Source organism: Gastrolobium bilobum, unplaced genomic scaffold, assembly GCF_033153095.1.
Source record: "Gastrolobium bilobum isolate Gb01-03AN ecotype WA unplaced genomic scaffold, APGP_CSIRO_Gbil_v1 utg12072, whole genome shotgun sequence".
Taxonomy (NCBI): Eukaryota; Viridiplantae; Streptophyta; class Magnoliopsida; order Fabales; family Fabaceae; genus Gastrolobium; species Gastrolobium bilobum.
Genome location: NW_026899161.1, coordinates 189,437 through 206,236, shown reverse-complemented (window position 1 = coordinate 206,236; position 16,800 = coordinate 189,437). Strand labels below are relative to the sequence as shown.

Sequence of the window (16,800 nt, the reverse complement as noted above, 5' to 3'; positions counted from 1 at the left end):
CCACTTTGACTTAATTATGGAACTCATAATTTCTTTCCGTTGTTTTCAACCAACATAATCTAACATAATAATACAAGACTAATAATATATTATATTTTATTGGCATTGAAAACGAGAGTTTAAAATAACAATATTTTCCTAAACGTAATCCTTGCCGTTTTCTCGTACCCACCAAATTCATTAACAACATTTTGGTTAAATATTATTTTAGGTAACAACATTTTGGCTAAATATTATTTTAGACCAAAGAGACCCTACACCAAAATCATTCTCGACGCAAGCCAAATGGAAATATGACAACTAATCACAAACCTGCAGACTGGATCAGTTGTATGGCATGAATCATGAGTGCACAGATTTCGTCACAACTCAGAGGCATAACCTTTTTCTGAGGAAGACAACAACTAAACGAGGACAAAATGTGCGTGGGGAAGGCTTACATTTGTTGGTATGATAGCGTCAAACTTTAAAACCTTTAGTTTGAAGGAATCCTAACAAAAAACTAAAGCAAGAGAGAATGAAAATGTTTTGTTGGAACAAAGTCAAAACTAGGTTGAAATGTATAATATTGCCTTCTTCTTCAGGCTAAAGAAAAGGATCGAATAAGTTCCCCCACCACCACCATACACCTTTTTCTTTTTCTGTTTCGGATTTTAGGATGCTTTCACTTTTGCAAGTCAAAGGTTACTATTGTCTATTTGTAATAAAGTTGCGGGAAGCGTATGATCCGGTTATGTATAAATTAATCAAATGTAAAATACTAATATGTTAAACTTTGCATACGAAATTTTTTATTTTTTATTTTTGTACTTATTAATTGATTACCAAGTTAATCCGGTTTGATTTCATACCGCCAGGTCAATCAAACTTGAAATATCTGAATAAAGGGAACAAATATTTTATCACTCAAAGCAATGGTTATTGATATGAAATGTTGATCATTAATGATCATACATTATTTAATGATATTCATGGGCTAACTATTGTTAACGGAAATATTAAAATTAATCTTAATTAAATAGTCGTTAGGTTGCATAACAAAAAAATAGACTTTCTCATCTGGAATATGGATGATGTCTGCATACATTGACGTCAATATGAATTTTACTGTATGTTGAAATAACAATAGGCACTATTTGCGGTAGATATTTTCCACCAGAAAATAAACTAAATAATTTATATTTTTTTTTTTTTTTGATAACAATAATTTATATTTTTATATGCACGTCAATCAGTCTCATAAGTTGACACAATATTTGGGCTTTGCGAGGTTTCGATAGAGAGAAAGAGAGAAATATACCATCAAAACCTCGCAATTTTCTGTGATTTAAATTAAAAAAAAACCTAAAAAATTATTATTAATAGAGAAAATAAAATAAAATTTTAATGTATGATATAAACTCAAAAATCAATTTAAAAATCTGTATTAATAAAACAAATAATTAAATAAATATTTTAAATTTATTCAATTTTCAGAATAAAAAATAAATAAATAAATTAATTAAAATTAAAGCCACATAAAGTTGTTAAAAAAATGTCTTTTCAAAATATCTTTATGCTTCAACCTTACCAAGACTAAAAAATTTCAAAAAGAGATTTTTTTTTTTAAACCATTTAGAGATTATAAGCTTCTATCAAATTCAATCAAAACCATTCGATATTTTTTTAGAATTTGAATTTATATGATATTAATTATTTTATATATATATATATATATATATATATATATATATATGTTTTTATATCTTACGATTCAATAAGATTCATGATATACAATACAAAAATCAGCCAAATGATACATAATACATATTGCGACTTAACAACCTTGATATTTCTCAGTTGTAGTACATGCATACTCCCCCTAACTTATTAACAATAATTAATATTCAATCATTCATGCTCCTCCAAACTTATTAAAACTAGGCAAAAAGAATTCTCTTGTTGCAAAAAAAAATATCCTCTCGTCACTCAGTTTATTTTCTCTGGCAATTATTTTTTCCTTATAAGTGGACCCCACCATAAATTACTGTCTGCAGGAAAATAATTACTTTCGAGGTGAAGTTGAAAGCCCTTAAAATTAAGAGAAATGTATTTTTTATGTTATTATAATTTTTTTTTTGCCGCAACCGACTATAACTATGTACTTTTTATAATATATAGTTATAATCGAGAAATTATTTTTTTCTCTTTCCATATCCACAAATAATTTCTAAAGAGAAATAAAAAAATGACTTTAAGATTTTAACTATGTATTCTCGAAAAACATAATTATAATCAATTGCTGAAAAAAAATTACAGCAAGAAAAAAGGACCCTAAAACTAATTAATCTTCAATTTATCAATTTGAAACTACCACTTGTTTAGTCGGCATTTCTAGGGGTGGCAAAACGGGTCGGCCTGCCCCGCCGCCAACTCGTCGAAAACGGATTGGCCTATCTTGACCTGCCGCTTGAAGGTGGGTTGAAAACCCCAATCCACCCGTTTTTGTGGTGAGTTGGCGGGTCAACCCGTCTAAAAAATAAAAAATAATTAACAATTAAAGATAAAGTATATTTTATTAAATTTATAATATCAATTATTTTTATTTCATACTTCCCTTAATTTTTTTCCAAAATCTAAATATATGCTAATATTCAATTAAATATTCTTTATGAACTTATTTTTGTCTCTAGATAACATTTTTCATAAATAAAGATTTTCTTCTCTATTTTTCTAGGAAGTGCTAAGATAAAAAAAATTGGATATTGAAAAAGCTTAAAAACAAATAAAATACTACGTAATAGTAAAAAAAAAAAAAAACTGACCCAGCGAACCAACCCGCCTCGACCCGTCGCCAACACATTTTGACCCACAATTCGACGAGGCGGGTTGGAATATGTAACCCAACCCATTCCATTTTAGCGGGTTAGCAGATTAATCCGTCGGGTTCAACCCATATTGGCAGCTCTAGCATTTCCCTCCAAAGGTGAGGTTCAGCATCCCAATCTCGGTTGTACTGATCCTATAACTTTATTACATTATTTACCTTTTTCTTAATATTATTTAACTCTGTAGTGATGATCAGCTATGATGCACGGACACTGACACGAGACACGACACGACACGACACGCTGACACGTTAATTCTAAAAAATGGCATATTTTGACACGTTGAGACACGTTTTGATATTAAATAATATTTTTAATATATATAATATAATTTATATTTAATACATATAACAATCCATAATAAGTCATATAACAATCAAATATTCAAATTTTATAACATAAATATAAAAAAAATAATTTTTCGTATCTTGTTAATTTTTCATGTCAAATTTCATAACAGAGAAAAATTTATTTATAAATGATTTTTTTATTTTTAGTTAATACAAAAATTAAGACTAAAAAAAAATGTCGGAGCGTATCGGAACGTTGATCACGTATCGGAAAAAGTTGACTGCGTGTTAGAGAATAATATAAATCATTAAAAATGCCCTCACCCAACACCTTAAAGTTTTGGGTTGAAGTGGTTCTTTACTTGGTATCAGAGCTTCAGTGACTATAAGGTCATGAGCCGCCCCCCACTTGTGGAATTAAATAAATAAAAAAATACAAAAGGTAAAACCAAAAATTGGACATGTGCAATATCTATGCTTCAAGTCCAAAGGGCTCTTGCGTGAGGGGATGTATTAGAGAATAATATAAATCATTAAGAAAGCCCTCACCCAACACCTTAAGATTTTGGGTTGAAGTGGTTCTTTACTCTACATGTCAGAAAAACGTGTTAGAAAATTTATCACGTGTTCCAAAATGTTGATCGCGTACCAAACACGTGTTCCACACACATTTTTTCAAAAAGATGCCGTGTCGGGTATTGCAGATGATCAGTGCACATTAACGAGTGAATATTGATAATAGGATTTGTCATATACAGTTATTTCATTTGTTTTAAAATTATCTGTCATTTCAAGTTTTCATGAGGAAAAAATTATTATGGACTTAATATAAGAAAGTATAATTATATTTATTATTTTGTACTGAAATACATAAAACTTTATTATTCTATATTTTCCATCTTATTGTATAGAATATCTAAAAGAGGTTACAAAAATTATCCTTTACATTGATAATTACTTTTTTTAGTAACATGTCCCTACACATCTTGTCCAACCACTTTGTTCTCAGAATATGGTTCCAAAAGCTAACTCTTTATTAAAATAGAAGGTGCATTGCTTATTATCACTGAAGGACGTGTGAGACTAATCCTTCTTCTAGAGGGAGCCATTTTTCTCTGACTCCTAAATATTCAAATAATTTGCATTACCCAAAAATGAAGCCGCTTAAACTCGCTAGTTGAGCTATCTCTAGTAGTTATTGTTAGAGAATTTTTATTAATTATTAAAAAGATCATCAGCCAACATTTTAAGATTTTGTGTTGAAGTGATTTTTTACATTGCATTAGAGCTTCCTTGTCAACAAAGTCACGAGTTCGATCCTTATCGCTCTTTACTTGTGAAATTAAATAAGCATAAGATAAAAAAATAGATCTATGTATACGTAACATCCACACTTCAAATCTAAATAACTCTTATGTAAGAAAATATAATATAAATTATTAAAAAAGTCATCACTCGTTAAAATTTTGAATCGAAGTGTTTGATTGCTGTTATTAACAAGTACTTTAAAAGGATAAGAAATATTCATTTAGGAAAAACCTTCGTTTCCTCGAAAATACGAAAATCTTCTAGAAGTACGGAAAGCTAAAATTGACACAATTTGAATTTCCTCTGAAAAAGTAATTTTGTTTTCCTCTAAAACTCAAAATTTATAAAAAAAATGGAAGAAAAGGTATATTAAATATTAAACTTCCCAAAAGTAGTAAACTCTTTCTCTTTTGGTAAAGTTATCAAAACTCATTGTATTGTACATTCCCGTACCATTTCTTCGTTTTTTAGCATCTATAACAATAAATGTGACTTTTCATAACAATAACCATTTTCAATATTTTTAAAAAATTTAAATAGCCAGAAAATGAGTTTGAGTGAACTTTAAAAAAAAGTTACAAAAATATTTTTTTAAAATAAATTAAACAAATAGACAGTGAGATTAGCTGATCCTATATATAATCAGTGCTGAACGGCAAAAGACGATGACTCACCTAATAGATATGGTCCAAGCAAGAGAGGCATGAATGAAGAGTGACAAGTCCCAGTGATATTTGATGGCGAATAAGCCCACCACTATAGTTCATGCTAAGTTGCTAATGATACGTTCTCTAACAAAAGCAAGTGAGAAAAGAGAGTCCCACACATGCACTTGTAAATATCCTAAAATCATAATGGATTGTTCCTTCGTGCATGTGTCACAAACCGCTTTATGTAAAAAATGCTATTATACAGATACGGACGAGCAAAGGTGTAAAGTGTGAGGAAGAGATGGAGAAGCTTCCCCATCCCTACATTCTCATTTTAAATGTGAATTGGATTTCAGGGTAATATTAATTATCAAATTATTATTATTATTTATAAATTATTTATTAAAATATTTCTGTTTTGGTCGTATTTATATTAGTTCTGATTTACAAAATACTTCAAAAAAATTTCATTTTCATTTACAAAATTTAAAAAAAAATCACGAATATTATACTATATAAGTTAAAGTTTTTAAATTCTTAAATTTTGTCAAATAATCTGAAATTAAATCTTCATCACAGCCTTTTTTGAAAAATAATCTATTAATTTAATTTTACACAATTTATATTTTCAAACTTTTAATTCTTCTTTTTATATAATTTTCAGTTGTATACTCACTGAGTTGTGGTATTTATCAAAATTACAAATGGTGTTATAGGTAATAAATAATTGAAAAATAAAACTTAAATCTTCATTAATATCTTATTTATTAAAAAAAATTATTATTGAGTTTTACATAATTTCAAATCAAAAATTTTCTGTTTATTACAAATAATTAAACTTGAGTCTTTTTTTTTTTTTGTAAATAAAAAACTTGAGTCTTTATTAATGTAATGTTAATGAAACCACTTATTAATATCTTATTGCATATTTTAAAATTTAAAACTTTTGATTCCTTTTTATATCTTGGTACATCGCATTGGTATTAATTTGATTAATATATTAGCAAAAGCAATCTAACCTTAATTAAATGCAGAAAATTCTAATTTGAGATGTACCAGAAAAAAAAATGCAACAAAATTTAAAAAGTTTTGTTAACAAGGGGTGTAAATGGGCTAAACCGACCTACAGGGACCTACGGCCTAACCTATATCAGGTCAGACTTGACCTATTATAAGTAGTAAAATAGAATAGGCCTATGTTTTAAAAAAAATCTATTTATAAAACAGGCCATAGGCTTTTTTTTTGTACATATCGGGCTTATAAGCCTACAGGCTGGCCTATATCATATTATTTATTTAAAATATAATAAATAAAAATATTATTTAATAATTTTGAATAATAACATAATATTATTTTAGTTATTCATTTAATTGTTGAATGTTTAATAAGCTTAAACAGTCTAACAGGCTTAGGCTAAGGCTTTTATTTTTGAATATAGGTCAGGACATACTTGTAATTTGGAGCCTACATAGACTAATAGGTCAGGTCATACCCAATGTTTTTTACGCAGGCTTAGTCTATTTAATCCAAAGCCTAACCTAGCCCATTTACACCCAACTCTGAGTATTCTCTTGTCCGAGATATATGGAAGACATTTTGAGCCTCAATAATTTGAGTCTGTAACATCTCGGGCGCAGACGAGGGCGGGGAGTGATCGCCAGTGCGCAAGGGCACGGACAAGGAGCGGCTCCTGGCAGGCTTCCAGCGGCGGGGGTACATGATTGAATCGAATAACACCAGAAAGAGAGGAATTCCAGAGATTGTGCTGGTATAGGACATCACAACTGAGAATAGCTTATAAGAATTAATTGGTACTACTTATATTAACAAAATGATCTACTTTTCGGTAGCCCGGAACGGAAGAACTCCATAGTTAAGCGTGTTTGACTTGGAGCAATTCAGGGATGAGTGACCTCCTGGGAAATTTTTTCGAGAAGTGTGCGAGTCAGGACAAAGCACGCTGAAAAGTCTTATGTCAGTGTGTGGAGATAGTCATTGATTCTTGTAACGGCCGAGCATTATAGAATCAAATTGGATTGTACTGCTTAGGGAGTGTAAAGTTCTCTAATAATTTGTTTTCTTTGCTCCCAAAACTTAAATATGAAAATTTACGCAAGGAATCAAACTCATTATTACTAAGACCAACAAGTGCTTGCGGATAATATTCTGAGTATGTATCAAGAAATTAAAAATAAATAAAAATTAATTTGTGAATTGTTAATGTATTATATAATTCATTTTCATTTAATATTTTAATTTATTTATTTGTGTGACTCGGCCGCACGAACTCAATCTCAAATTAATTAATAAGAGCCATAATATACCTAAACAATAGTCGATCTCTCTATAGGAAATTTATTAATACTACACATTGATTCAAATCTGGTTAATGTATTTTTAATTAATCGAAAAAAATTAAATAAAAAATATCTTTTAAATTCTTAATATATTTAAATTTTTAATTTTCATATACTTTTTATTCTTTGATTTGTACTGTCAGCGATTAGAAAAAGTCAATCTCAAGTTAAATAAATTTTTGAATTATTTATATGGGAAACGTTATATTTATTATCTTTTTTTGAATATCTCTTACTACTAAATTTTAATCGTTGATTTTCGTCAATCTAACGATTATAATTTATTAAAATTTATTTGAAATTAACGATTAAAATTTAGTAGTAAAAGGTTATAAAAAAAATAGTAAATATAATTCCCCATATTTATATATTTAATAGTTTAACTTTTGTACAATTTATTTTTTTATTCCTTAATCAGTATCGGTATTGCCGTATTGGTTTGGAAAACTCAATCGTAAATTAAATAATAAAAACCACTGAATTAATATCTAAATAGTAATCTTCGCATAGGAAATCAATTAATACTCCGCGTTGAATCAAAATTGGTTAGTGTATTTTTGAGGAATGGAAAATAAAAATGCATAATATATTAAATATTTTAATTTTTATATAAATTCTTTTTTTGTTCATTGATTAATATCGACATAGATTAGGAAAACCCAATCTCAAATTAAACAGTAAGAGTCACAAAATATATAAACAATTATATTCTAATTGGAAATAAATTAACACTTATTACAAAAAAAAAAAAATTAACACTCCGCATTGATTCAAATTTGGTTGATATATTTTTAAAGAATAAAAAGTAAAAAGTAAAATATGAAATAAAACTTTTGAATTCTTTATATATTAATATATAAATTTCTATATAATATTGTTTTATTCCTTAATTAGAGGCGGAACTGTTAAGGAAATTTCAATCTCAAATTAAATAAAAAAAACTACAAAATATCTAAAAATAAACTTCACATTGGAAATAAATTAATATATACTTCCTGTTGATTGGAATTTTGTTAATGTATTTTTAAGGAGTCTAAAATAAAAATTTAGTAAACAATTATTAGTTCAAGTGGTAAAGAATTTATTCACCCCCTTAAATCAGATTTATTGAATTTCAGGTGAACAGGTTAAAAAAATTAAAATTAAATGAAAAATATAACCTTTGAATATTTAATTTGTTAAATATTGTTATTTATATCTAAATTTTTTTATTTTGTAATTAATCTGAATAAAATATAGGCTCATTAGAAGCCCAATGACATACAATGAAGCCTAATCCCATTAAGGATCCAGAGCAAAGCGCCATAGACAACATCGCGCACAATACGTGATGCCCTCATCGCGCAAGACAAGGCGCGATGTCCATATCGCGGATAAAATCGCCCTTAAGGAAGCTAACTTAAGACCCAAGGCAATCCTACCGCGCCTTTATATCAATAAACGGAAAACAGCTCCAGCTTGCCGCGACTCTATGGCTTGACATTAAGAAGATAAGGCTCCTCAGGTTCTAGCACTGACTTGCAGCCCAAGCCTGGCCACTCAGAGGTCATGCCGCCTTACTAAGGCGGCATCATAACCACTATATAAACAGAGTATACGACATCCAGGTATTATCATCCTTTACATTAATAAGATAAAAACTCTTGTCTCTGATACTGACTTAAGTATCGGAGTGTCTTTGCAGGTACCCCTATTCGGATTCATCGTGCCCCAACAAAGGATAGAGGCATAGTAAGATCTAACTTCAACACCAGACCCAAGACCAAGAACAACAATTTGCATCTCAACCGTGTGTGATTAGGCTTGATACATATTGGTCAGCCCATAGTGTATTTGGTCTGATCAGTAATCAACACTGGCACTGCTCAGAAAAATTTATTCTGAAATTAAATAATAAGAGCTGGACAAATCCCTACACATTGAAAATTAATTGATGCTACACATCGACTCAAACTTATTTACGGTCATTGTAACTTGGATAATGTCTTGGTAAAGAGTAAAAAAAATATTAAATAAAAGAATAATGTGTGAATTCTTAAAATATTAAATATTTCAATTTTATTTAATATTTAACACTCTTTATTCCTTTTGGTACTGACGTAAGTTAATTCGAATCAAACCGGATGCACCTCCTTAGGGGAGGCCAAAACTGTTTCATAACTAACTTTCTTCGTTTACCAGACTCTAATATGAAATATTGTCCGAAGAGAACAAAACTCCTTATTACTCGACAAGTTGTGATAGTATTTTGAGTATTTTATTAATGAATTAAAAAATATTAAATAAAAAGAATAATTTTTGAATTCTTAACATATTGAATAATTCATCTTTATTCAACATTTTAGTTTTTTATTTCTTAATTAGTATCGACACCAGCCGAAGATTTTTTCAGCAACCAAGTAGTATTGAGGAATGAGTGCATGACTATTTTATCTATCCATTTTTATTATTAATGTCATATTAACCCATTTGTTTCGAATTTTAATACGGGAGTATGTATTAAATAGTTAGTGACTTATGTATAATAATAATAATAATAATAATAATAATAATCAGTGATATATTCATACCCCATTCTTCTAAAAAAAAGCGATTTACTTTTACCAGCCACGCATCAATCAAAATGCATAATCCACTTGATTTAAGCTAATTGGTCAATTAATAAAAGTGTAACTGCTCAATTCAAAAAGCACCACCCGACTCCAGAAAAGGACGTCGAGCATCCACTCCATTAACATGACTTTCCTTTGGACAGTCGTCTGAATATTGAATCTTCAACTAGCAACTCGCCACACGTAATTAATTTTCCCTGTGCTATGTTTCCAACAACCTAAGCTCATGATTACCGCCGACATGATATGCACCATGAAGTATAAACAAGATACAAAGATAAAATATTTGCATTAAAAGAGCCACATCTGCGTTCGTAATAAGTGAGTGTCTAGTTGTATTTATTTAAAAAAAAAAAAAAATATTTGTTTTCTCAATTCAAACAGTTGCAAAACATGGGCTAATTTACAGTACCTTAGAAGTTAGAAGCCTCCAGGTTAAAAGTTTATTCCTTGGTCCTTGAATAAGCTGAATCATAACAACAATATTGCACGTACTTATTTAATTTTTTTTTTTTTTGTCTTGTATTGATTTAATTTCACTAAAAAGTAAACAACAATCAAAAATTGAACTCACGATCCCCAAAGTCAATTATTTTTTTTTTTTATAAATCACATATATCCTCCAAAGAAAATCCTCTGGCTAGGAACAACAACATTATTATTGTGGGACTAATTTTTCTAAAGGAAATTTTTTACATTCACAAGGATTTGAACTCAATGTTGAGGAATTCAAGTGTGAATAATTGTGTGAAAAAGTCACACATTGTTTAAGAATGGACTAAGTGAGAAACATATAAGTGGAAAGATCCATCTACCTAATGCCTTAAGGTTCTTAGATTTGATTGTGGTGTTCCAAACCCACTTAATTTCATTACTCACTTGGCCCATGTTTAGTGGTCTTCTCTCACCATGAGCTCCCCCTGTACAGCTCAATAATTGATATCAGAGCTAATGGGGAACAGTGACCAAAATGTCACTGTTCACCAACTTTTTTAGTTAAATGCCACGCGAACAGTGTTATTTCCCAATCTGCCACGGGGGCAAGTTCGCTACCCGATGTAGCGAACTCGGTATGCTGACATGTCACGTTTCTAGTGGACATCAAGTTCTTCAAACTTTTTTTTCCAACTTGGTACTTGTTATCCACTAGAAATGTGACACGTCATCAAACCGAGTTCGCTACATCGGGTAGCGAACTCGCCTTCGTGGCAGATTGTGAAATAACACTGTCCGCGTGGCATTTAGGTAAAAAAGTTGGTGAACAGTGACATTTTGGTCGGTGTTCCAGCTAATGGTGGATTCACTTGTAGTGATATGAGTACGGGTGAACCCCATGAATACTCGAAAAGTCCACATTGGTTAAGAATGAACTAAATGAGTATCATATAAGTGGAAGGAAACACCTAATGGCTTCTTAGTCCACATTGATTAACAATGAACTAAGTGAGTATTGGAAGGAAACACCTGGGGTGTGTTTGGTACAAGGGTATCACAAGGATTACTGGTAAACCTTCTTCGGTAATCGTCAATTACCATGTTTGGTAGAAGTATTAAAAATCAATTCCCGGATATCCAAGGTTTACCGGTAAAGCATTTTATAAAGAAAAGTTATTGTTGGGTTACCAAAAATTAGGTGATTTTCATGATTACTGGGGAAGGGAAAGCAGATCAACATATTTTTGAGACAATAATACCCCCAACACACATCAATACCCGTTGAAGAATATGTTTTGAAAAGTTAAGGTTAGTTTTGTAAGATCATCGTATATTACGGTAATATTTTACTAACAACCAAACATATACTCAGTAAAATTATTAAATATTCTTGGTAATATTTACGTCTACCAAACAACTTTTTTATATCATTCTCAGTAAATTGGATTCCTTTCTATATTATTAGAAATCATGATTCCCGGGCACAAATTTTTTTTTCTTGTACCAAGCACACCCCTAATGGCTTAAGATTTGGGATTTGATTGTGATGTTCCAAACTCATTTAATGTCGTTGTGAAGTGGAAGAAGCACCTAAAGACTTTAATATTATGTAAACATTGAACCAAACAGTTAAAGCTAATATTTTTCATCGAGAAGAAAAGCCCATCCAACTATCAAATTCAAGGGATGCTTGTACAACATTTTTGCCAAAATGGTTGTTACAGCCACAATAATCCTCATTTAAACGAGTCACTGGCCCATTTAAACGAGTATGCAAACCATAAAACTGATTTTCGTGACCAAAGTGATGCTACTATTTTCCAATTCTACTCGATAAGTGCGGAAGCATTGTCCTGTTAAAAGTTCCAAATTCGTGTGACAAACGATAAAGAAGAAGGGAAAGTTATCTCGAGATGTTTCACTGCTTTTATATTCTCTCTGCTTAGAGATCTCCTTATGGCAGACCAAAGATTTGCTTTACTCGATAACCACGACTTACACACCCCATGAACCCCGGCATTTCGTACATATTTTGTCACTTCACCACTATAGTCTACTTTTATTTTCATATAATATTTTCAAAATTTCATCCCAACTATGTGTGTCCTATTTTATTTATGGGCTAATCCATAAAAATTGCACATTCTCTCCATAATAAAATAACAATTGGTTCTAATTCAACGTTACGCACAATCAACCGAACCATTTACATTTAACATCATGTTTAATTTCTGTGTTTTTGGTAAGCTCGCTCCTCATTATTCCTGAGTCACACGCGCATCAACCATCATTTAAGCCTTGTATAGTCCTGCCAAAAGAAGAGTTAAAAAAAAAAGACGAAACATCCATTGGTACAGTGGGTTAGTTAATTATCAGATAATCAGGGAAACTCATGCAGGTCGCATGTGCCTTTTGATTTGTAATTGACAACGTCGATATACAAGGACAAATAACAGTTTGCTTGCATTATTAGGTCGGAGGAAAAAGATTGGCATTCACATAAACTGATAAACATATGGTAGTAATCCAGGAAGCTAAAGCGCAACAGGAACGGGACTTTATACAGAAAGAGAAATTTTGGATCTTCAGTCATCCACATGATCGATATGGAACCATTCCATCAACTTTATCAACAAAGACATAACTTCCTTTATGCGTGTCTTTACTATGAGTTGCTTTAATAAATTCTCACTAATTTGAAATTTTACTTTCCTTTTAGACTTTAGTATAAACTAACAAATAAGAGTCTGCTTTGCACGAGATAGTAAGTAGAAAAGGCAGAGGATTGTGACATTGAAAAGCTCAGAAAAGCTTTCACCTGATAAAACGGTATAATAAAATTATATATATATGTAAAGATTTGAAACAACCTAAACCAACCCAGAAATTCTCTATGCAATTGTCTATGACACAAGAAAATAAATAAAATGCTATGGTTGTTGCTAATCGACCGTTTACATCGACGGTCCAATGTTTGCACAAAGAACCAAATCAAAAAACCCCGCTATAAACCTACTATACTGACACGTAAAAGACATCAAACAGATGAAGCTGGTAACAAGATAAATTAATTTCTCGGAACTATATTCCATCCATCTCTGGATTTTCAGGGTGCAACAGCTCAATAAGATCACGGAGGAGACCCATAACCTGGAAGATTAGGCCACTGATTTTGGACCAAAGAAGAAGAACCAGAACTAGGCATCCTCTCAGAGTTACCACTAATGGAAGTGGTGCTGCTGACAGCAGTGCTCCACAAAGAGGAACCAGAGGGTCTATCACTAGCATTATTGATGAAGCTACGAGGCCAATCATGTTGAGATTGAGAAGCAGCACTAGTATTAGCCATGCTAGATGGAATTAAACCTTGTTGTGCTGTATACAGAGACTCTATCTCCCTTTCTCTGTTACCCATCTGATAGAATTGCGATGGATCACGAATTTGAAGTTGGGAGCCAAGAGAAGCAGCATTGAAAGCAGAAAGAAGACCCAAATTAGAAGAACGAACATCACCCCCAACATTCAGAGACGGATCAAAAGGATGTGATTGGTTCATTGAATGAATCGCTGCCAGAGAAGACAAGTAACCAACACCACCAACACCAACACCAACACCACCTCCTTGATAAAAGGGAACGACGGTGGATGGAACCGTCGCGGGAAGGGAAGCCATGGTTGAAGAAAGGTCGTTAGCCCTCGCCAACGTTGTCAAGTTTGGCTGGGCTTGGACCACCTCTTGCGGCGGTGGTGGTAGTGGTGGTTGTGGATGCGACGGGGAAGAAGAATTCTCAGAGGAAGATGAAGAAGTTTTGGCGCGCTTACCCTTACGGCAACCACCACCAACGGGTACGTTCCTCAAGGTTCCACCTTGTGTCCAGTACCTTCTGCATGTTTTGCAGTAGTAACGAGGCTGTGACAAGCTATAGTTATTGTAATAGCAGAACTTGGTGTTGAGAGAATCACAGCGAGGACACTTCTGTGGTTGCTGAGGCTGAGGCTGAGGCTGAGGCTGAACCTGAGGTGGTTTATTGATGTCACCTCCTTCTCCACCTCCTTCTTGTTCCATGTTGCTTTTACTCTGCAACTTAATTTTCTGACTTTTGAGTATTGTGTATTTTTGTGGGTGGGGTTGCTTTGTATTTATATTAAGAAGCTAGATAGTGGTTGGTGCTTGATGATTTGACTTGGAGGAGGAGCATGCAGCTCGTAAGGGTAAAAAGCGTGTGGGGTTTTCAGATTTGAGCCTCTACGTGTCTGCAAAATTATAATCTCAGAATCTACAATGACCAAAACCACGGCGATCTTACCTTATGCATGACTTCCACCTACCCACGATTTAACAAAAAAACAAAAAAAAAGGAACAACCACTGTAACTCAAATTTTATCAAAAAATTTATGATGATATCTGCAGCTATATGTTGTAAATAGTATTAAATTCAATAGGATTCCATTAAAGCTCAGTAGATTCTCATAATCTTGCTCCGCAATTAATTTCAATGGATTGAAGTACTCAGCATATGGAAGGTTAAAACTTGATGTCTAAATTTGGGTGATTCTTGATTTTGATGTGCAACGTGGACAGAGTCCCAGAGAGACATATCAGAGGCGATGATGGTATTATGGTAAAAAAAGAAAAAAAAAGAAATGGGGCTGAAGAAGTAAAAATCCACTGACAAAGCGCTGTGATTTGTTGAGCTTTGATTGAAGGTAGCCTATAAGGAAAGTAAGGAGGAACAAACACCACCTGAAACTTGTTTACCCGGTTTCCATGTCAGTTTCAGTTCTGATCACCCAGAAAAAGTGACACAAACAATACAAGAGAAAAAACAAAAGTACTGAAGAAGAAAAGTAAAGAGGTGAAGATTGTAGAGTATAGGAAGAGCCTGGGGCGGCTGAGGAGGTAATCCAAGAGGTTTGGGTGGCAGTGGTGAATGAAATGGTGGCTATGTCAGAGCTGCTAAATTGTTTTCTCTGCTTTCTCTATTTTCTTTCTATCCTTTCATGCTACTGGATTGTTACAGTTTTTTAGTCTTCCATTAATTTTTAATTAATATAAGAAGAATTTTGTTCTTCTACTTTTGTGACAGTTTTTTAGTCTTCCATTAATTTTTAATTAATATAAGAAGAATTTTGTTCTTCTAATTTTGTGACATAAATAATGTTGAAAAATGTTATATCAGACAACTTATATTTTTTCACTCTCATAAAGAGGTGAGATTCATATCTTTTTTTTTTGTCAACTCTCTCTTCTCCTTTATCTATTTCTTTTTTTTTTTTTTAAAATGACACAACTCTACATTCTTTAAAATAACACACACTTTTTCCTAAATAATATTATTATTTTATAGACATAAAAATATGAGACTCATTTTGTATTTATTTTTTATCTTTATTTTTATTTTGCGAGAATTATATCTATTTTTATTTTTTTTAACGAAATTCATACCTCTCTTACTAGAAAATGACACATATTTTTTTAATTATTAAAATAGTAATATAAAATTATGATTCCCATAGTTATAACTATAACGCTTTATTGCTTGATTTATCTATGTGACGTCATTTCGTCCTTCTTGAGCAATCGTTCCACGGTCATATTGACTATTTCCCAGGAACATCATGTTCCTGTATCACATCTTGGTCCCATTTGCCATCCGCGTGTTAAGTGAGAAGTTTCTCCAATTACATTAACAAGTTGTTAAAATTGAAATAATGAGAAAATTACGTTTTTTTTAATGAATAATTTGGTATTTTATTTTAGTTTAAATTTAAATACAAAAAGACTTATATTTTCTTATGTCACGTAAAAAATATTTTTTCCTTTACACGAACAATTCCAACTCAACTTTTTTCTTCTTCATTTTTAATTGTAAGTGGATCTCACGTTAAAAATGGTATCTATGGTTGGAGAAAATTTTTATTATATGCCATAAGAAAAAATAAGCCCATATAACAATGTTGTTTGTTTAAAATTTTAATAAAAAAATTATCCTCCTTTTCTTATACACTCTTTTGTTTTTTTATTTAAGTGGAAATAATATAACTATTTGATAAATGAAAATAACTATTTTTTAATTAAAATAATATAACATTTGATATTTCAAGACGATGCGAAAAAATTTCTATCAATAAATTATAACAGTAAGTATGATGTAATATTTTAATTCAAAACTTTAAGTTAATAAATTTATAAGTCTTTTTTATTTATACAATTCTGACTTCATTTATATTTTATTCTATAAGTTTTATCATTCACATGTGAATTTTTAATAAATGTTT

The 16,800-nt window shown here is 31.2% G+C and overlaps 1 protein-coding gene across 1 annotated transcript; it reads right to left on the bottom strand.

Annotated features, from left to right (window-relative positions):
* Window positions 1-13,540: 13,540 nt before the first annotated feature.
* On the bottom strand, window positions 13,541-14,891 carry LOC133287918 (dof zinc finger protein DOF2.2-like). The gene has a single exon (XM_061485622.1). The coding sequence runs from the start codon at window positions 14,584-14,586 to the stop codon at window positions 13,651-13,653; it is 936 nt and encodes a 311-aa protein (XP_061341606.1). The 5' UTR covers window positions 14,587-14,891; the 3' UTR covers window positions 13,541-13,650.
* Window positions 14,892-16,800: the final 1,909 nt, after the last annotated feature.

Bases quoted from the DNA above. Each gene is read 5' to 3' on its own strand.
- LOC133287918 (XM_061485622.1), bottom strand. From the start codon at position 14,586: ATGGAACAAGAAGGAGGTGGAGAAGGAGGTGACATCAATAAACCACCT.